General features: G+C 51.5%; 2 protein-coding genes across 2 annotated transcripts; one reads left to right on the top strand and one right to left on the bottom strand.

Moving 5' to 3' along the window:
• Nucleotides 1–708: 708 nt before the first annotated feature.
• Nucleotides 709–11,082, top strand: PIGR (polymeric immunoglobulin receptor). Its single transcript, XM_032133338.1, has 11 exons — nucleotides 709–841; nucleotides 4,035–4,130; nucleotides 4,363–4,692; nucleotides 4,853–5,182; nucleotides 5,789–6,112; nucleotides 6,479–6,793; nucleotides 8,193–8,316; nucleotides 8,818–8,936; nucleotides 9,283–9,408; nucleotides 9,533–9,591; nucleotides 10,438–11,082. Exons 2-11 carry the CDS (start codon nucleotides 4,049–4,051, stop codon nucleotides 10,561–10,563), a joined length of 1,935 nt encoding a protein of 644 aa, XP_031989229.1. The 5' UTR covers nucleotides 709–841; nucleotides 4,035–4,048; the 3' UTR covers nucleotides 10,564–11,082.
• Nucleotides 11,083–12,788: 1,706 nt separating this feature from the next.
• Nucleotides 12,789–17,815, bottom strand: LOC116455528 (interleukin-20-like). Its single transcript, XM_032133480.1, has 5 exons — nucleotides 14,860–17,815; nucleotides 14,692–14,757; nucleotides 14,131–14,283; nucleotides 13,668–13,742; nucleotides 12,789–13,551 (listed from the first exon to the last, which is right to left on the bottom strand). Exons 1-5 carry the CDS (start codon nucleotides 15,061–15,063, stop codon nucleotides 13,474–13,476), a joined length of 576 nt encoding a protein of 191 aa, XP_031989371.1. The 5' UTR covers nucleotides 15,064–17,815; the 3' UTR covers nucleotides 12,789–13,473.
• Between the last annotated feature and the right edge of the window lie 3,912 nt (nucleotides 17,816–21,727).

Here is a 21,727-nt window from a genome sequence, read left to right as displayed (position 1 = left end):
GGGAAGCAGCACTGGTGGGAAGCTTGGAGGGGATCGGGGTTTGCTCCCATCCAGGAGAGGTGGTGGTGGCTGTTCTCCTGGTCCAAGATCCCCACCAAGCACAGCAACAGCCAAAAGCTCCTTGCTCACCCCAAAAGCTGTGCATTCATGGAAAGAAAAGAGCTCAACACCCTCAGCTAAACAAAAGATACTTCCAAGGCTGGCTTTAACATCTGGCAAATCTGTCAAAGATCCCAATTCTGGGTCAGGATCTTGCTGCTCCCAGACACGGCAGGAATGCCTGGAGCTGCCATCCTGTCCAAACTCATCAGCTTTCCCTGAATGGATGAGAAAAGCTGCATGTGACCCCCCCCCAGTTAGAAGGAATTCCTGCTTTTGCATCATTAAAACGAGGCAAAGCAAGGAATCACAGCTGCCCAAGCAAAAAGCTGGTGTGGGGTACCCAAAGGACCCTCCATGGACTTGACCCCACAGAACCACCAGGCTGCTTCCCAAAGGAGGCAGAGGTGCCCTGGACCTTTCGTGAGAGCCCCCTGCCCTTGGGGTGGCTGTGATCAGGAGGGTGACAAGAGAGGGCACCCTGCAGGGACAGCAGAGCTGGGCTGGGCATTGGCTGCCCGGCCCTGCCGTGGGCTGGGGCTCACCTGGCAGCGCTGCTGGATGTTGTTCCTTTAAGGCACAACAGGTGGAAATGCAGGGCTGAAAGTGCAGCGAGTATTTAAACCAGGCTGGCAGTGCCAGAGCCCCGCGGGGACCGGGACACCGCTCACTCACAGCAGGTCCAGGGTCAGCCTGAGAGGGAAAGCAAGAAGTGCCCAACACTGCAGGAGGAGCCCTGAGTGTAAGTAACACTGCCTCATCATCTTTGGGAATGCAAAACCTCTTGTAGGACCATGTTGGGATGGGGAAGGAGAAGAACACAAGTCTTGGGCCACTTCCTTTTGAGGACCCTTCCTCACACGGGAGGGAAGCTGCGGTTTGGAACCATTTCATGTTCAGGGCTCACTGGTGGGAGGCTGATTTCTCCTGAAAGAGCCATAGGAACAGGCTTATGGCAGTTATGGTTTCTTCTCTGCAGTAGATTTTTAATATTTAATTTCTTGGGGGGAGAAAATTATTAATTATCATTACAATATTTGCATTAAGTTTTAACACAGGAATTAAAAGTTAGTAAATATTACTGTAGTAATCTAAATTTTGCCACTCAGCCTGAGGTCATTACAGACTTTTGAATGCCAGCAGGCAGATTTTGAAATTTCAGAAGAGAATTGGTGCGGTTCTGTCCGAAAGGAGCTGCTTCAGAAGCTCCCTGAGAAGCTTGTACAGTTAACAGGAAGATAAACAGAAACTGGAGCTTGAGTGAATGGGCTGGACATCCTAAAAGTGAAATCAGAGAAGCCTGGCAGAGCCCTGTCCCATCCAGGCCAGGGGAGGTGTGGGCTCCTGCACACCTGAATTCCTACTCTGCAAAGGGAGCATTCCTATAGATTCAATACATTTCTGAGGTACAGATAAACATCCCCTCATTGCAACTGTTAATGAATCCACCCTGGCACCATCAATCCCTCCAGGCTGAGCTGAACAAGTGCTCTTGGGCCATGGAATGTTCCTGCTCCTTGCAGGAAGAGGAGAATTAAACCAAAATTCTTTAATAGTGCTGGAGCTGGTTTCACTTTCCAGCCCAATAAACAGATGAACCATGAAGGTCTGATCTGGAAAGCAGCAAGTTGGTGCATGGGGGATCCAACAGCTTAAAGGAACATAAAATTAGGTCTCAGGTTAGTGTAGAGTGGATCCAACAGCTGAAAGGAACACGGAATTGGGCCAGCAGCACAGTCCCAGCTGGGATTTCAGTCACCGCTGTGAGAGCTGCCTGTTTATTCTATTTCATTTCTTTTCTGGAGTTTGTTGCTCACATGTTTAACTGACACAAATATTCTTAGTTCAGAGCGTCCTAAGCACTGCAGGCATTCCTAAAAACTGCTGATTTCTTGGTAAATCCTGATAATCTTCAGTAAACTCTGCCTGGATGTTTCTGCTCACAGCATCACAAAACGAGCCCCTCCCATTCATTCTCTCCTCATTGTCTCTGTTTGGAACTGGAAACGTTCATTTTCTGCACGTGTTGGGTCAGCTTGATCTTCTGTCTGGAAGTTGATTGCTCATTCTGAACCCTGTGAAAATGGGGTGGATTGGGGGCTTTTCCCCATTCCACTCCCCCCAAATAAAACTCATGGCAAGGCAAGGTAAGCAGTGACCTTGATGGGCAGTTGAAGATGTGGAAAACCCAGTCCTGTGCAGGATGAAATTTGTTGCTGTGCCCTTTTCCTGGGCACAGAAGCCTCCAGCACCTCCTCACAGCACAGCTCTCCCTACAACCATTTGCATCTGCACAGCTTCCCCACGGGTCAAAGGGATTTGAGTGGGAAAATATTTCCAATATATAAAATATATAGAATATATCACCTCAGTATAGAATGTATTACCTCTGTGTTATTATTTCTCAACTATTTGAATAGCAGCAAACATTCCAAAAAACGCCAGAAGGGCTCCCAGGCTGGAATGACAAATGTCACAACCAAACCCTGGGGTTTTGCTGGGCCCATGGCACGGCCTTGACACGGGTCGTCGTTAGGAGCAATAGTTAATATCTAATGGGCCAGACTGGGCTGACCCCTGGAAATCCCCACAGCAGGAATTCAGCAGAATTTGGGAACTGAGTTCTGGTGTTCCACACCCAGACAGAGCAGCTGCTGGCTCAGGTTTGCCCAAGTCAGGGCTCAGTCCTGGTCTCTTCCAAATCATCATGAATCTGAAGATAATTCTCCCTAGGGCTGACAGAATCCCAAAAGCACAACAGAAATGTGAGGAAAGTCCTGTAACGGATGAGATTTGGAAGAGCCAGCCTGGCCAGAGAGCATTTGCTGCTGGAAACCTGGAAAATATCAAAATTTAGGCATAAAATAGCACTGGAGAGGAAGGGGATGGTCCCAACCAGGTTGTCCTGGAAATGCCCTTCCCTACCCCACAAAACAACGTGGTCTGTATCCCAAAAACAGTTGAATTTTTTGAAGAAATCAGAATAACAGATTATTTCAACTTTGCCAAAATGGGCAAGGCTGAACTGGGGTCCTGCTTGCACCACAGAGTGAGGGCTGGGGGGCACTGAGGTGACCATCAGCCAGCGGAGCTGCTGTGAGCCCAGAGCAAATATCAAGGCCCTCTTTGTGCCACGTTGTTTACTTTCTGCAGAATTTGTTATGTTTGCCTTGCTGGCTACTTCTGGGATGTGTTTGAAAGAGAATTTTTCATGCTCAGTGAGTTAATTATTAGCCACCTACCAGTGGCCATTGAGCAAGGAGAAATCACAATACAAGGAAGAGGCACAACAGAACACCTTTGATCTTAACAGGGAAATAAAAGCTTTTCTCTTCTGCTGGGAATTACCCTTAATAAAATTGTCACTCGATGCCCTGAAATCAAATTCCTCCGCTTGTTTATAAGGGTTTTCGTTGGCACCTCTCATCAGCTCCTGTGGGTGCCTTCCGTGAACTTGGAATGGGCAGGTGGATCAGGAGCTGTGCTCAGGAAATGCCCAATAAAATCTGATTTTTGGAGGAGCAGAGCTGAGGCAAATCCCTGCAGCTCACTCAGTTCCTCAGCAGCTGGGGAAAGAAAAAAAAATAGAGGCGAAAATATCACCATTTTTCCTCTTTTGTGTGTCCTTGGACAGAGCAGGGAAACAAAGAGCAGCCACCAAATACAGGCTTCAGGCAGGAATTCTGTGACAGAGGGAATATTGGAGTGTTGGGATGAGATCCATGGGCAGTCCTGTTGCCATGCAGCATCACTGGCAAGAACCGAGTTACCAACTCCCTCTCTCCTATTCAATTCCTTGATAGGAGCAATTAAAAACCGCATTTCTCCCAACTTCAAGTAGCCACAACCCTCATATCCTCAAAGCACGAAGACTATTAGATGGTTAACATGTTGCAAGCGTGATTATTCACCACATTCTTCCACATCTTTTCCAGGGAATGCAAGAAAAATGACTCTGCTGGCGTTGCTGTTCCTGCTCGCCTTGCTCCCAGCGGGATCTGCAAAGAGCAGACACCTCCCCAAGGCAAGCAGTGAGTGTCACCTGCCCAGGGCACAGGTCTTGGGGTGGCCAGGGACTGGAGTTGACATTGGGAAGGGAGGAGGAGGGTCCGGAGAGCATCTTTATCTCACGGGTGCCCCTCGGTGCCACGGGACCCCGCGGGCACCTGCTGCTGCCCAGCCCTGGGGCCGCCCCGCTGCCCTGGGACACGTGGCCAGCGTGGCTCGTGGGGCACTCACACCCGGCCTGTCCTCCCCTCGCAGTCTCCAGCCCCGTGTTCGGCCCGCGGCAGGTCCATGGCGTGCTGGGCGGCTCGGTCACCGTGAAATGCTTCTACCCGGCCACCTCGGTGAACAGACACGACAGGAAGTACTGGTGCAAGGAGTCGGGCTCCAGGTGTGTGACCATGGTGTCCACGAACTACGTCGCTCCGAGCTACCAGGACAGAGTCTCCCTCACTGACCACCCCGAGGCAGAGAACTTCCAGATCAACATCTCGGCGCTGGGGCTGGAGGACTCCGGCTCCTACCAGTGTGGTCTTGGGGTCAATGGCAGAGGGCTCTCCTACAGAGTCACTCTCACTGTAGCTGAAGGTAATCACAGACTCCCTAAAATACCATTTTCTTTCAGTTTTCCCCCCTCTCCCTTTTAAACAAGGCTCCACCGATGGCCTGCCCGGTGTCTGAGAGCTGCAGGTGCTCGGTGCTCTCAGGAAAGTTTCATTTCAGCCCCTGCCTGTGTCTCTGTGCACAGCCCCACCTGTTCCTGAGGCGGCTGAGCTCTTCTACGTGAAGCTCCGCAGCACCTGGACCGTGTCCTGCAGCTTTGGGCCGGAGACTGCCGACATGAAGAGATACCTGTGCAAGAAGGACAAGGAGGGCTGCCGGACCATCGTCAACAGCTATCAGGAAATTGATGATGCCTTCAAAGGCAGAGCTCTGCTGACTTTTGAGGAGCCTCTAGGCTCATTCAGTGTCACAATGACCCAGATGGACTGGGAAGACGCAGGCTTGTACTATTGTGGGACCGGCGAATATGGCAGCGGAGGAAAATCGAAGGAACTGGACGTGTTTATCTACGAGGGTGAGCTGTTCCCAGTGTGTTTTCCCCTTCCTCTTTCCTTCTCTTCAGGAGCATCACCAGCAGTCTCACTTTATTTAGCAAGAACTCAAATTTCTCTTTGCTATTACCCTGTTCTCTCATCTAAATACTTCTTTCTGTTCATTTAACCACCTGTAATGTACTAAACCATTGCTATATAAAGCTGGTATCCAGACTTCGCCTTCCCAGCAGTGGGTAGCTCTGTTCCCCAGCCCAAAACTCCAGGAGACAAATTCCAACCCCCAGTCAGAGGCAAGCAAGCTGTCTCTTCAAGCCCCTACTTCCTTAAATCCCAAACTGACAGATGTAGATGCTCCCTCTAGCAAAGGGAAAAAAGCTTTGGAATGTCTGTCCACAAAGCCAACAAACAGCCAGAGAACTTGGGGAAAAGCAAGGCCTGGCTGACCCTTTAGTATCAATTCCCACCAGTGCCAGGACAGTCTCCTGCTGGGTGCCCCCCTGAGCTTTGCCTGGCCTTGCTTTACCCACAGCAGCTTTGTTTGATCTGATAATGTTGATTTTCTTGGGAGAGTGCCCCATGGACACAAGTGAGGCGTTTGTAACTGCTCATTTCATTCTCACCAACAGACAAAAACTTCCCTCAGTTAAAGACCACGGTAACCGGGACAAAAGGAAGTTCGGCAACTTTCGAGTGCCTCTATGATCCTCTAAAGAAATCCACCACGAGGATCTGGTGCAAGTGGAGAGTCCAGGGATGTGACAAGATCATCGACAACACTGGGTACGTGAAGTATTCGTACGAGGGAAGAGTGGCCATGTTCGAGAACCCCGGAAACAAAACCGTCACCATCGTCCTGAACCAGCTGGAGGCCAAGGACCAAGGCTTTTACTGGTGCATGTCAAATGAGCTGAAGGAGCAGCAATCATCAACGGAGCTGAAGGTTGTAGACGGTAAGAGCTGTGCACTGGCAGTTCTCTGCCTGCTCAGGAGGTACAAATCCACCTCCTGAGCACCCCAAGTGAGCAATCTGGCGTTTTGGGAAGAGACGTGAGCTCCAAGCCTGAACTCACCCCAGCAGCTTTACAACTGAGACAGAAAGGTTCCGTTTTGTGGGAATTTTCACAGAAAATTCTCATTTAAGTGTTTCTTAAGCCTTGCAAGACAAGAACCATAAACACCCTCTTTAGCCTCAATTTAGCAACGCCAGGAGCACTTTCCCTCGGAGCTCCATCCCCAGCAGCACCGTTATCTGCTGGCAGCCACCCCCACCACCGAAACCACTCACAGCAGCCCTGATGTCCCGTTTGCCCTTGCAGGAGAGCCTGGGCTGACTGGCAAGAAGGAAGTGGAGGCACCAGTGGGCTCCCGGCTGGGTTTGACCTGCTCCTACCCCTGCAAGTACTACTCCTACGAGAAGTACTGGTGCAAGTGGAACTACACCAGCTGCCCCGTGCTGCCAGCGCAGGACCAGGGGCTGCCGGGGCCAAGTGCCACCTGTAACACGTCCAACAAGACGGTCGTGCTGAGCTTTGACCCGGTGACGGAGGAAGATGAAGGCTGGTACTGGTGCGGGGTGAAGCGCAACGGGCTCTTCGGGGAAGTCATGGCCGTGCAGCTGCGGGTGGCCGCAGGTGAGCCCCGGGCAGGGCTGCTCCGCTGGCCCGGCTCTGACCGCGCTCCCTTCTGCCCGGGGAGGTCTCTCCATCACCGCTAGGCTGCAGCACCGCAAAACAGAAGCGCTGCCGCCCAGCATCTCCCGGAGGTGCCAGCAGCGCCCTGCTTTGCACCATCTGCCTTCGGTGCTTTCATCCGCTCCGTTTTGACTTCCCAGTCATGAAACTGATGCCTTTTCCTGGTCTTAAAATCAAGAGGCATACACGGTTAGAAGGGGAAAAGGGATTTTACCTTGGTATTTATTGTAAGGATCCTTAGGTGCACACGTCCAGGTCATGTGCATCGAGATGCACCCCGCCGAGTCTATCTCTGTGTCTTCCCCCCTCCCAACATTGGGTATAACATTATAGATTTTACTAATTAGCAGATCTATCAAAGATTCCCCAATGAGAGGCTCAAGTCAGCCCCCCTCCCCAAGGAACCTTCCCCTGCATGGTTCTATCTTGGTTTACAGAATGTGTTCTGGAGAGGACCTTGGGGTCTGGGGCACACTGATCCCTGGCTACGAAGCTTCTAAAATGTTGAGTCTCTCAGCTTGACAAACAAGTCTAAGAATGTAGGCAAAAAGCACTGAGAATACAGAAGTTGTAAAAAGGTATAACAGGGGTATAAAAGAAAAGGCAAAAATCTTCATGGCATCAAAACATCCAGTCTAAAACTCACTTCTTTCCATGCATGTTTTACTTTTAACCCCCGAATTATTGCTATTCAGTTTGTACCATCATTGAGTTTAGGCAACACCTGGCACCTTTCAGGTGAAGAACTGATCCAGTGCAGGGATCTCGCTCCAGGGAACTTCTTGTCTTAATAAAAACGAGGAAACCAGTAAGGAGCAGGAAAAGCTGACACCAACAGCAAGGGGCTTGGTCTCAGCTTTGGTGGAATATCTTGGAATTGAAATGGTTTTGGGGGAGGAACATTGCTAGAAGCAGAGAAAGAGAACAGCTCTGGGTATCCCATATTTAGCCACCCTAAGTGGGTGATGGCCAAAGTGAAAAGAGAAAGAAACAACCTTATTTCATTGCTTTTGATGGGCAAGGAGCCAGGAGTAAAAGCAAAGCAGGGATGCAAAGTTTGATCTGGACATATTAGAGGCAGAACTTAGAAATTTGAGCCTTTTTACTTAGAAATGCAAGACTTTCAAAAGTTCACAGGCAGAGAGAGCCTGCTTGAGATTTTCGCAGTAGATTATTTGGTGTGAGATCGTTTCAGATCTCAAACCCCCATTTTGAAGAGGCTCTCATGGAAAGCCAAAACCCACAGCAGCTCCACGTCCACGAAACACATCCAAATAGTTTTTGTGTCCAATTCTCATGCCGCTGCTCACTGACCACCCTCCTTCCCCGGGGCACACAGGGAACGATGCCAGGCACAGCCCAGAGCTCCTGGATGTTGGCGATTCCAGCCCCGAGTCCGGAGCTGTTCCCCCGGGAGGAGCCTACAGCGATGCCGAGGTGCGAAAAGGAGCTGCCCCAGAAAGGTTGGTTCTCTCCCTCCCCTGCCATTTATCATTTTTGTGGGGTTTGGATGGACCCGTTGTGGTTGCTGTGTTTGTGCACCCTAGCTGTGTTGTTTAGCAACACAAAAATCATCTTATCCACAAAGAACTTTACTCTAAATGTCAGAGAAGATAAAAAATGACAGCAAAGGGCAAGATGACTCACAATTAATCTCTGCTTCAAGCAAATAGTATCAGAAGGAAATTATTAGAAATTCCAGGTACAAAACAGCTATTTGAAAGTACTTTTGTTAATATTAGATAATTTTCCTTCACGTATTTATGACCAAGCTGCTGATGGAGCTGTTTCAGCACAACCTCTAGCCTATATTTTTATTTGGTTTTTATTAATTATATGTGCTAGGATCCAGTTCATTGATTGAAATGCATCATGCTCACTCAGAATTACCATCCTACCCAGATTCAGCCTGCTGGATTTTCACATGTATCATCCTCAGTGAGATCTCCTTCCCTCTGTTCCAGCTCTGATGAAAGCCACGGCTCCAACACTCTTGCCTTGGTGCTGGGCCCTCTTGCTGGGCTGATCCTGATCGTCGTGACAGCTTTTGCCATTGTCAAATACAGGCAGATGAAGAGATCTGGTGAGTCCCTGCCTTTCTGGGCTCCCAAGAAACTGCAGCAGCACTAAGTTAAATCAATACCCACGTGCTGGGCTCAGCTGCTCTCCTGCTGCCACACCAGGACGGGCAGGGGAGGTCCCTGCTTCTCCAATGACCCCATCCAGAGAGCTCCAGCTCCCTGCTCCTCCCACTGAGCCCATCCACAGGGCTCCAACTCCCAGAGCGCCCAGGCTGAGACAGAGCCCAGCCCTCCCTGGGCTTTGCCCATTGTGCCACACGGCATCGCCTGGCACGGAGCGTTTGGGTCTGAACGTGCTCCCACCCAGTCTGAGCGAGACCTGAGGGATTTTCTCCTCCCTCTCACCAGACCTGGTGTCCGTGGGGAGCTACAGGACGAACATCAGCATGTCAGACTTTGAAAGCGTCAGGGACTACAGCGCCAGCAACAGCGCCTGCGTGAAGGACAGCCAGGAGACCCCCATGGGGCAGGACGGTGAGTGGCTGACCCCAGCCCTGCCCCGGGCTCAGCCCTTCCTTGCTGAAATACCCCACAAAAGCCACAGAAAAACCTGCCAGCCCCTGCCCCCTCCCCAACACCTCCCTTTCTCTGCCTGCAGAGTTCATCACCACCACGGACACTCTGGAAAGCGCTGCCGACACAAAGAAGGCAAAAAGGGTAAGAGGAGGCAGGAGAGAGGCCACGGACCCGGGAGATGTGGCCACAGCCCTGCAGTCTGTGCAACAGGGTGTCTCCTCCCAGGGGCTTTATTTACACCCAGGTGCTCTCCATTTTACTCCGATCCAGCACCTGCTGTGGACCAGCCCCCGTGGGTGGTCTCACCCCTGTCCTGACTCCCTGTTTCAGCAGAGACAATTGCAGCAGTCACTTTGCTTCAAGAAATAAACCAGAGCAGCCCCAGGCAGTGTCAGGAAGGTTGGGATTGTTACCAGAAATGGGAAACATTGGGATGAGCAGATGGCTGGAAACCAGAGCACATCCCACTTTTCAGTGGTACAGGGGGCACAGGGAGGGCTCTGCCATTGCAAGGGCTGCTCCTCAGATCCCTGCCTTCCCCTAATTTTCTCTGCCTCTCCCTGCCCTCTCCTGCCTCTCCTCCCCTCAGGTAAGATCATGGTCCAGTGGCACCACTTGGCAGTGGCTGAAGGTGCCAGAATCAAGTCTGTGTTTTTCAAAGTCCCTACCAACAGGTGAGGTGTGGGTGTTGTAAGTGCCAGGAGCTGAACTGGAGCAATAAAGGAAGTTCGGGGAACCAGTAAAGCCCAGCAGGTGTAGGACAGGGGGGCTGGATGCCAACACCCAGGGACAGGCTTGCCACGCATTCCCAAACCTAAAAACATTTGGGGTCTTCCCAGGGGTGATGCTCACACCGGCACCAGCGTGACCCACTGGATTGTCCCACTCCTCCAGTGTGCCCGTGTTATCCTGAGATATCCCCAAAATGCTGCCCTCTCTCCTGCTGCCCATCCCCATCCCCTGACTGCATCCTCCTGTCCTTCCCAGAGCTCCAAGGAGGATGCTGACCTCGCCTACTCCTCCTTCCTCGTCACCTCCGACAGCATCGCCCAGGACAGCTCCAGGGGGGACAGCACTGTCCTGGACGTGTCCCCCAAGCAGGACCAGGTCTGAGGGGGAGGTGGCAACGCCTGGGACCGGCTCTGCCTTGAGGATCACGATGTCAGCCAGCAACACTCTTCATTGCTGCCACAACTTGCTATAGCTTGACCTCTTTTTGCTTAAATTCAGCTTCAAGCGGTGATTTAGGAGGAATCGTTTGATGCCAGAGGGGGCTGGGCTGGAAGTGCAGGACTGAGTGAGGAGGCTGGGCCGGGGAGCAGCAGGAACTCGAGCGGCTCATCCCACCAGCAGCCCCAGTCCCAGCACTGAGGTCTCACGGGCCAGAAGGAGCATTGGGAAAAAAAAAAAAAAAAAAAAAAGAAAAGAAAAAAAAAAAAAAAAGAAAAAAAAAAAAGAAAAGAAAAAAAAACCCATTTTGTTTTAAAGGCAGCTGGAAAACCCTTCAGAACAGCATCTGACGCTTTTGATTCCTCTAAGCTTTTGCGACCTGTGGGCAGCACCTGCAGGCCAGACACGGTCTGGAGTTTTTTGTATGCACGAGCAATAAAGAATCCAGTGGCTTTCAGCAGACTGGGGAACTCATGGTCTGTGGGGTATCACAGGAGAGCCCACCCAGAGAGGCACAGAAAGGGTGGGAAAAGCTGAATATTCCACAGATAAAGCAGTGTAGGAAGCTGTAATGACCAAGAGGTGACCACGGCGGGCTGGGTTCGCTGACAGACACTGAATTTCATTGCGGATAAAACACAAATTATTCCTGAATTGTGGACTTGCAGTGCTGGGATGAGCGGGGCAGCAGCTGCCCCCGCTCAGCGGTTCTCACACCCACATTGCCCCGGTCAGCACCTCCCTGCCAGCCCCCAAAGGGAGCTGAGGGCTCACCTGCCCCGTCCCCAGGGCTGCATCCCTGTGGGAAGGGGTTTGGAATCGGGAAAGGCGTGGAGGGGCCGGGACACGTCCGCACCCGCCCGGAGCTGCTGGAAGGGAGGGAATGTCTGACTCTGGTGCAACAGGAAAGGCGAGAGCCTGGAAAGCGTCCCCGGGGGGGGGGGGGGGGGGGGGGGGGGGGCAGCAGCGACAGCAGAACGCTCGGGTTTGGAAATTTCTGAGAGGAGAAAACCCCTTTTGCTCTCCCTTTGCAAATCCTCTTCCTCCTCAGCCTGCCCGACGGCGTCCTCTGCTCAGCTCCGCTCCTCCCTCACTGCCCGGGATCAGCTGAACTCCGGGAGAGGAGCAGGGGCTGAGCATCCCGCAGCCCTCCTGCACCCCTCAGCCCTGGCAGCTGCCTGCTGCGACCCCCGCTCCTTCCCACTGCTGGCATCGCCAGCTGGCATCCCGTTTCCGAAAGGGAATGGCCCTGGGCTGCTGCCGTGCCCTGCAGTGGGTACAGAAGTGTAAAATCCCTGGTTGAGGTGAAAGCAGGGAGCCTGGCATGGACTGAGGCGTGCAACACACGGGGTGTGATCAATGGATAGGATGAACTGTGATGGTTCCAACATAAGCTGAAGGTGTGGAATAGAACCCTCAAGCTGTGATCCAGAGCCCAAAAAGATCCATGAGGAACTCACCAGGCAGCCCCTGTGTCACCAGGTGTCAACTGATTTCCTGCAGTCAGGAATCACAACTGATTCCTGTGGTCCCTCCCTGCAGTCCCTCACTGCATCCCAGCATCATTCCCGGTGGTTGTTCTTCAACGGAGAGTTGTGGCAAATCCCAGGTGTCTGTCTTTCCTAAAAGAGTGATGGAGCTGAAAAAGCAGCTCTCCTGAGCACTGCCAGAGCATGGGGAGATGAATTCACCTGTTCGTGCCCTGACACCTGGACAAATGAAACCCATGAGAAAGCAGATGAACAGAATCAAAGCCCTGAGAAGCTCCCCTTTGGCATAAGCCAATATTTGAGGGAGGACAGTGAGCAGTAAAAGATCTTTCATCCGAAAATGAACGACCAAATGTCACTCGGCGTGACACACGTGCTGTAGGGAAATGCTGGTGCTGTCCCCCAGCCGGGATTGAGGGTGGCACCAGCAACATCCAAAGAGGGAGAGAACAGACCAGAGCTATAAACAATGCTCAGTAAAAATGATCTTGGGGACAAACTGGGGGGATTTAGCAGCACTGAGGTCTGAGTTTGGTGTTTCTGGCGTGCCCAGAAGGACACATCAGCCCTGGGATGCCGGAGTGACAGCATCTGCTGTGTAAGGACACCACAGAGAATTCAGAAAGTTTCACCAACAAGAATCACGTAATTCCTCAGAATTTTGACAAACAGACTCAGCACAGTTTCAAGTGGGGTTTATTTACAGGCATGGCAACCGATTTCCACAAGACTCACTACTGGCTGTCAGTAAATTGCACAATACACTCAAGAACCTTTTTCTATTCAGCAACTCCGTATCTTGCACAGAAGTTTCTTTACTGGTAAGGCAGAAAATATCACCTCAAAAGGAAACACGGATTTCTGAGGCCTGACATACCTGCTGGGACCTATTCTTGGAACCATTTCTCACACTGTGCTCCTCATTTCAGCCAGATCCATCAGTGGCAGCAGCCCTGAGACTGAGGTTTATGCAACATCAGCTGCACCAGAGTCCTCCCAGCCAGCACTCAGCGCTCATTCCCCACATTCCCTAGACAAAAAAAATCTATAATTTAAACAATAATTTTATGGCATGATCACAGCTTATGTCTGCCAGCAAGAGAAACCCTGCTAGGTTTTCCCTTGGAGCATCCTTTGGTAGCAGTCAGCGAGGGCAATGCTGATTTAATCAAACTCGTTATTTCCGTCTTAATGAAGACTCTGCCACTGTCCCTGGCTGGCAAAGCTCTCCATGTTAGCCTGGATGCAGCTGGAATTGCTGAGGGGCTGCGCTGATCCAGTGATTTACTGTCCCTCTCATCTCTGCTGTGTGCAAAGCCCCTGCAGCTCCTCAGCCCCGGCCGTGGGTCGTTAACGCCGCCCACTAACGAGATTTCTCCATCCAGTCCAGGAGGATGTCCAGCTCCCCCAGGGACTTCATGGCTGCAGATGTGACATTCAGCTACAATGACATAAAGGATCGAGCTGTAAGCAGAGACCAGCAGTACCACCCAACATAAAGAGAATTTAAATATAAATTTAAATGGTGTTAATTACCAGGCTCAGTCATCAACTCACCCCTTCGTAGTTTGCAAGTATTTGCTTGAATTTCTCTGTGGATTCCTCCCCACACACGCAATTATTCTGCTCATGCTGGAAACATAAGATTAACTCATTAGTCTGGGCAGTTAATTTTTAAAAATGAGATTTCAGTTTCTCATTTTGCTGGGCATCATAGACTGAGACTTTGTGGAACTGTGGGAAAGGCTGCAGGTCCCTAAATCAGACTTTAGCTAACAACAGCTGACTTGGCAGACTCAGGGACAGGACAAATATTGCTCCTGGGGACCAGTGGGGGAGTTTGCTGGTGAGATATAAAAATCTCTCAGTGGACAGAACGCTCTTCACATCACTCTGCTTTGTGTTCTCATTAAAACCATTTCTATAAATAGAGACTTTGCAGCTTTATGGAGCTCTCAGGCTGGTTCATACATGAAACAGTAACAGAAGAAGCTCCACTGGAGCAGTACCCAAGACTTACACACTGCTCGAGCTTCCTCCTCGCGCTGAGGAAGGAGTTGGCGATGCTGCTGATTTTCCTGTTCACAAACGAGTCCTCGGTCCTGCAGTGCTTGAAAACTTTGTCCACGTAGAAGGTGAAGAGGTGATGAGTGATGCAGCATCTGTCTGAAGACTTTAAGAAATGGATTTAGTGACTGAAAGGCCTTCCAAAGGGGTGTAACCTGCAGTGACTCTCTGGGATAAAGCATCTCTAACAGGAAGCCTGTTGTAGCTGAGCACAGCAGGACAGTCTGACTCAAAAAAAGCTTCTTCAGTGGTGCTTGATTGAAGCTGACAAAATATATGGGAAATCATTTTAGGCTGGTTTTCCAGGAGATCCATCCTCAGCAATTCTCACGAAATAAAAGCAGCTGATTTTGCAGCTGGATATCAGAGGCTGAGGCCTGGAGCAGTGGCCCTTGTCTTGTGCTTTGGGGTGTGAGAAAGCTGAAGAATACTGATTTCTGATAGATTGCACTTCCCAAGGTCACATTCACCTGCTTTTGGATCCTTTAAGGGCTCTCCAGCCAGGGCCACCTACCTTAACCTTGTATAGGGACTGTGGGTGGGACAGGATGCTCAGGGTCCGGATGGGGTCTCTGGATTGCTGCAGAGAGGACAGAGGTGGGCATGGACCTGCTGGCTCCAGAGGGGCTCCAGGAGCTGCCAAGGGCTCCCCCAGCTCCTCAGGACCCTGGGGAATACTCACAATATTGGCTTTAATTGCTGTGAAGCCAGCCCTGATCTCTGTCATGCTCATGGAAACCCTGCAGGCTCCGAAGTGGAAGATTTTGTCCCCAGCTGTCGGCATCAGATTCACCCAGCAGGACATGGAGAAGAGGCAGAGGAACAAGGGGGATCCTCTCATGTCAGCTGCCTGGGAGACCGGCCCAAGGAAGAGAATATTCCTCATTATTTTCCCAAATAACACAACTGTGATCCATATGAAAATAGACACATTTTATGTAAAACTTGTACATCTGTATTAAAAACCCCATGCTCATTAGTGTCTCTTACCCATTTCTTTTTTGCTCCCCCTGAGCAAGAGAAAAAAAATCAAATGAAGTCAAATATTGAACAGAAGAGCTCAAAAAGCAGAGGAAAATTAAATAAAACATCAGTTGAAAATGCATCTAAATAAACAGAGGTCTTCTGAAAAAACGTTTTCAGAAAAATAAATACAGTGAAATTCAATTTTTAGAAGTCTACTGACACAGAAGCAGCAGGAGGTGCTGAAAGGAGCAGACCCCAAAGTCTGATCCCAAAATAAAGTGTTTTCCCTCTGGAATAGCAGAAGTCAAACACAAGTTTTGTTAGCATTGAAAATTAAGGTTATTAATGAAAAAAAATACTTCAGAGAAATTATAGGAATATTACATTATAGGAATGCAAGGAAATACCCAGAAGGACCAAGAGCAAAGGGATAAATTCAGGATCTTACCTTGTTCTTCGGTGTGGGTTCGCCTCTCTCACCGCTGTCTGACCTGGAGGGCTCCGAAGGACCCGTTTTTATCCCGGTACCAGGAGGAAATAACTCTTGGATTAACTTTTGGGATTTTTCTTGCTTTTCCTGGCATGTATTTCCCTTTGTAATTTGCTGAATTAATGAGCTCGTGCAAGGGACCAGCTCCCTCTCCCACAGGTGTTTCCCTCACCTACGGAGGCGGGAACTCTTGGCATCACTGTGTGGGTTTTCTTTTGGGAAGAGGGATGTGACCAAAGGAGGGACAATCCTGGGGGTCACATCCCCGAAAGTCCCCAGCGTGGAGCAATGCTGACAATCCCCGTGGAGAGGGGCTGTTCCCAGCTCACCACAGAGGTGTTGGGATGGGGGGAGCTCAGAGGCATCACCCCACAGGGTGCCGGTGGTCCCAGCACCCCAGGGCCTCTGGCAATGGACCTGGTAGAAGTGGTGAAACCAAGTCCAGGGCTTTTCTCCATCAATGTCCTGGCACAAGTGGCCTTCCCCTGCCACTTTCAGGGAATCCTGGTCCCAAATCCAAGAAATCTTTCCCCCAGGTTCAGGGAATCCTGGTCCCAGTCTCCTCAATGGCTGGACACTTCTCCATCCCGTGTTCCCGGTGTCGGAGACGCAAAGAAACACGAGGTCAGGGATTTTGGAGGACACAGTCCCACCCTGCTGGCAGGAGAAGCTGTTTCCAGGGTCACAGGTGATTTAGGTGATCATTATTCACAGTCCAAAGCTGTCACCCTGCAGGACAGAAATGTCACTGACACTTTCCGAAGTCCCCCAGCCCCGTGGCACAGTGACACCCACGATCATCCCACCACCAGCTTTAATTGCTGATGCAGCCCAGGTCCTCAGGCAGAGCAGGCATTTTTTCTGTTCCCAGCATTTCAGCTCCAGGCTGTGCCCAGGGAACCAGGGTTTGCCAGCTGGGCACACTGTCACACAGATGTGGCAGTGCTGGTGCAAACCCCGGATCCCTGCGCTGTTGGTTCCAAGGATGGTTTGGTTGTTCCTGTAGCGCCTTTGGAGGGAGCTTTGTTCAGTCTACAAACAAAAATGTGCAGCTGAACAAACTCCTTGGAGTTCCTGGGGCTGGGAGGGATGGCCAGCTGGACTTAGAGAGCACTGGGGTGGCAAAGTCGCCCCTCTAATCCCAGAGGCAGCCTCTGGAGCGGGTTCCTGCTGGGAGCAGCAGCCCCTGTTGCAATGCAGGTGTATCGTCGTGCCTGTGGGCCAGGGCTGTCCTGCACAGATCTGCTGGTGACTAATTTATTTATTGATAACCAAGCTCAGTCTTGAGCGTAGATCTGTCACCAGGGGAGGACTAGGCAAATGGATTTTCTGCCCAGGCTAGTCAGGGTATTGCACATGGGATTGCTGAAACTGCCCCAAAAGCGCCCACCATGCCTCCCTCGGCCCGCTGCAGGGCAGCCTAAGGGCAGGGCCCAGGCTGCAGCAGGCCGGACTTGCCCTGGCTGAGGTGTTGGAGGGATCTGGGGCAGCACAAGCCTGTCAATCCCTGCCTTCCTCCCCTAATTCCCAGCTGCTGCCTGGAATTGCAGCAAAAGTTTCGCTGGGAGCAGAGGAAGTGGCAGCATTCCCGGGAGCCCGGTGCACACCCAGCCCGGTGAGGAAACAAGGGAAGAGGCAGTGAGTTCTTACTTCATTATGTAAATGGCAGATGACATGAAAGGATTTCTTGCTTTTCGGTTTTTTTCCTTTTGGTAACCGAACTGACGCCCAGGATGGGTCAGCCAAGTGCCAGAAGGCAAGAAAGAGGTGTGGATTAAAGGCTGTGGGGGAACTGGAGGAGAGATGCTGGGAAGATACAGGAACACGAGGGAAATGTATTATTGGGGTCCAGGGCCTTGTACAGATCTCTACATGGTCCTGGCTGTGTCCCTCGGCCTCTCTGTCCTGTCACCAACCTTTTGCAAAGCAGAGGAAACAGCAGGACCCTCACCACAAGGGCAAGAAGGAGGAAAAACCCTATCGGGGTGGGGGACAACCCAGAGAGATTTTCATTTTTGGGTTTTACTGTCTGTGAAATGGTGGTGATGGGGCACCCCAAGTGCTGGATGTGGGGGATGTCCAAAAGCCTCTCATTTCAGAGCAGATGGGGTGGAACCAGCAGGGTTCCCAGAATGGTTTGGGTTGGGAGGGATCTCACAGACCATCTCGTGTTCCACAGGCAGGGACACCTCCCACTGTCCCAGGCTGCTCCAAGCCCCATCCAGCCTGGCCTTGGGCACTGCCAGGGATCCAGGGGCAGCCACAGCTGCTCTGGGCACCCTGTGCCAGGGCCTGCCCACCCTCACAGGGAAGAATTCCTTCCCGATATCCCATCTATCCCTGCCCTCTGCCAGTTTAAAGCCATCAGATGTTGGACCAAACCCAGATGGAAGCAAATCACCCCAGCTTGGCTTTCCCCAGGCTGTCATCAACCTGCCAGCTACAGTAGCATGAAAATACCCTCAATAAAACAGCGAATCATCCCTCTTTTGCTCTGGGAAGGAAGAGGGAAAGAAGAAAGAGGGATTTCTGAAACTCAGCATTGTGACGCTGCAGATGAGCTCAGTAAAATGGGAAGTGATTCCCTCAGGCACTCTGGGAACAGTTAAACCCTTCGGGCACCGCATGCTGGGAATGGGGCAGGGAGAGCGCTCCTCTCCGCGGGAACACTTCCAGGCTGCCCCCAGCTAACGGGGGAGGGCTCCTCCCTCGAGATTTTATGGCAGGCACGTTGTGACAGGGCACCCTAAGAGCAGTTACGACCCAAATAACAAGCCAAGGCAGTACAGAGGGTTGTGAGCCAGCTGCCCTCGTGCTCAGGAATTAAAGCTCAGCCCTGGGCATCACTAAGTTTTCTGAGAAATCACCTCTGCGAAGCCCATGGTGAGCAGCGCAGTCCCACATCACACAGGCACCAAGGGGCTGAGCCGGGAGCAGAGGGAATATCCCCAGTGCGGCTGGAAAGTAACACTCAGGGGAAGGAGCCTCTGGGACCCCGCTGTGTCCCCACAGCTCCCAGCGCCGCGGGGACGATGCTCAGCCCCGCCAAGCACCGCTGCCACCGAGCAGCGTCACTGCTCTGCTGACAAAACATCTCCGGGGCAGCAGAAAGCACCGGGCTGCTGCAGACCAAGGGCTCGGGGGAGTGACGAACCCAGGAGGCGATCCCGGAGAGCCCGGGGGCGTGACAGGGACGCGACACTGACTCAGCCCCGGCCGGTTACGCTGGGAAACTCAGCTCCCAGCCCTGCTCCATCCATCCCCTGTGCACCCCACTGGTGTTGCTGGGGGTCACTGCAGTCCTGATCCTGCCCTCGCCCAGCTCAATTCGTTCCCAATAATTCATTTCAAAGAATTCATTTCATCCTAAAAAAAATTTCTAAAAATCCTTAAAAAAATTGTCGTCGAGCTGTGCTGATCTGAAGGCGCCCCGCTCTCGAGCACTGGTCCTAGATCACGTTCAACATCAGGTTTCCAGTAAAGCGTTTCAGGGTGATAAGGCACCAGTTTCAATAGTGCCTTTCAATGCACTTTTTGTGCTCTAAGAAGTTCTGATAACACTCGACAGCCCAGCCTCGGTTTGACATTCTTTGTCATCGCCCCTATTTCACAGCAGCTTTAGGTAAACCATCATTTCAGATATGAGGCTGATAATGGTTTTTCTCAGGTCCCCAGAGCCGGAGAACCTGAGTGAGAGAAATGCTCCCACAAATTTTAATAAAGGAAGAATTGAGCCCTGATAACAGCATCCAACAGCAATATCTGGGCTCAGGAACCTTCCTGATCTCCTTCAGGAAAAGAGCTGCAAAAACCAACTCAGCCACGTGAAACAGAAATGTTTGCAGGGTGTTACAGTGCCCTGATAATGCTGTAGCTCACCAAAACCCCTGTCAGAGAATTGTGATTCCAGCGGCAGAAGGAAATGTTTCCACTTGGTTTTTACGCACTGGAGTAATTTCTTGGACACTTGCAGTGGTGTGATTTGTGAGCCAGCCCTGCCCTCAGCGTAGCTGGGTGTCAATGGCAAGGTGAAATGCAGTGCTCAGCACCTCAAAATTCAAGACTTAATTGTGAAGAAATCCCTGCCGCTCCAATCCAGAGCGGAAACCTCGTTTGAATGAGTGCTAACCTGGCGCGATCCTCCTGAACGCAGGCGCCAACAGCAGCACCCTCCAGGTGCCACCCCTGGTGTCACTCTTTCCGTGAGCTCGGCACCGACGTTTGCTCTCCGTGATGGCAATGCCCTATGCCAGCCCTGAAAATCAGACTGCTCTTCTCTCCCTTAATTAGTGCAGCTCGTTATGGGCAGAAAGCCTGGCCAGGGCCAGCACCAGCCCTGCCTTCACCCACCCACCCTGCAGTGCTGCTAACAGAAGTAAAAAAAAATTGTTTTTCTCAGTAAACTCGCCAAATGAGTCAGAAAAAAAAAACTCAGTGAGGAGCTACTGCTGGAGAGGTACAGCGTGTACCCTCTCCTCAGTCACGTTTCAAGCCACAACCACTTGAATAATTCTGAAAATCAAACACTGGGTGCTGCCTCGTAGGAAGCAACAGGCTGAGCGTGGCTCGGCGCAGGGAAATGCACTTTTTATTCAGCCAAGCTCCAAGAGGCATCCAAAGCCCAGGGAGCAAAATTCAGCTGCTTTCCAGAATTCTTCCTGAGAGCTTCACGGTGCCCAGGACTCTCAGCAGCTTTAGGATGGGCAGAGCAGCTCCTTTCTCAGCTCTGGGGGCCTCAGGGACTTTTGGAGAGCCTGGAATATGTCCCTCACCCCAAGACAATGTCCCTCATCCCAAGACAATGCCTGAATCCTCCTGATTTAGGGCACCGCCCGTGGTTGTCCCTCTGGGGCTCTTCCTGCCGTTGTCAGACACCAAGAGCCCGGCCCAGGCTGTCCCCAGGTGCAGCAGGAAGGGGACAGTGCCACGTCCCCAGGGAGCATCACCCCAGTGCTGGGGGTGACCCTGGGCTCCCCCTGTCCTGGCTGGAGGTCCTTGGCCAGGTCAGGGACACGTCCCAGCCATGCAGGGCTGCACGTCCCAGCGATGCCACCTCCTGTGCCACCTCCTGCCCGGAGCAGATGTGACACTCACCCTGTGACTCACCGATGGCACTGCTGCTGCTGCTGCTGCTAGGACAGGATTTCACCCCGAGAGGGGAAAGAAATTGCAAAAAAACCAAAAAAAAGGTGCTTTTCTGTTTTTCCTCCCACCTCGAAGATTCACCTCTGAGGAAGAGGAAGAGCGTGGTGGAGGATCACAATCGACAACTGTTCTGCAGAAAATTCATTTAGTCACCAGGGTGGGGGGCGTGGAAGGTTAGATAATTGTTTCCCCTGCTCTGGCAAAATGTGAGCTTGTATTTTGGTTATCATAAATGGCATCTTCCCCAAAGGGAAACGCATATTTCAGGCTTTTAGAGTCAAATAATACAGCACAAAAAGCTGCTTTTTTTTTCAACTATCCAGCACTCAGGTCCCAGCTGCCACCTCTGTCTCTGTGTGAGCACACCCAAAGTGCCCTGTGCCCAAACCCAGGCTGTTCATGCTCTGTGTGATGCCAAGGACCAGCCCATGAAGGCTCAACTCACCTCTGCCCAGTTCAGGGACAACCGGAGAATTAAATTGCCTAGGCCAGGGTTTGCTGGGATCCCCATACCCATCACCCAGCTCTCATATTCCTCCCATCCTTATTTTCGGAGAGCTCAAAGCTGCTGTGACAGCAGAAGTCACGCAGGGCATTTCACAGAAATGCAGAATCACCCAGGCTGGAAGAGGCTTCAGGATCATGCAGTCCAACAATCAACCACAGCACCCCCATAACCACCCTTAAATCATATTCCCAAAAGTGGCTTTTGATGGAAAACCAGGCTTGGCTGAGGCTGGAGCAGCCGATGGATCTGGCAGCCCCACACAGCACCCGGGTTTACCCCGAGGGTGAAATGTGCTGACACTGCAGGCAATAAATGACAGCTAATAAAGGAGAAACTGAGAGCTGGCTGATATCAGCCCCGTTTTTGAATGATCCAGGGAGCAAATGAATCACTCCAATAGCCACTCAGGTTCAGCTTTCACCAAAACTGAAAGCTGTGTTT

Source organism: Corvus moneduloides, chromosome 24 (assembly GCF_009650955.1).
Source record: "Corvus moneduloides isolate bCorMon1 chromosome 24, bCorMon1.pri, whole genome shotgun sequence".
In the NCBI taxonomy this organism is placed as follows: domain Eukaryota; kingdom Metazoa; phylum Chordata; class Aves; order Passeriformes; family Corvidae; genus Corvus; species Corvus moneduloides.
Note: the sequence above shows the minus strand (reverse complement) of the source record. Positions and strands in the feature narration are given on the sequence as shown.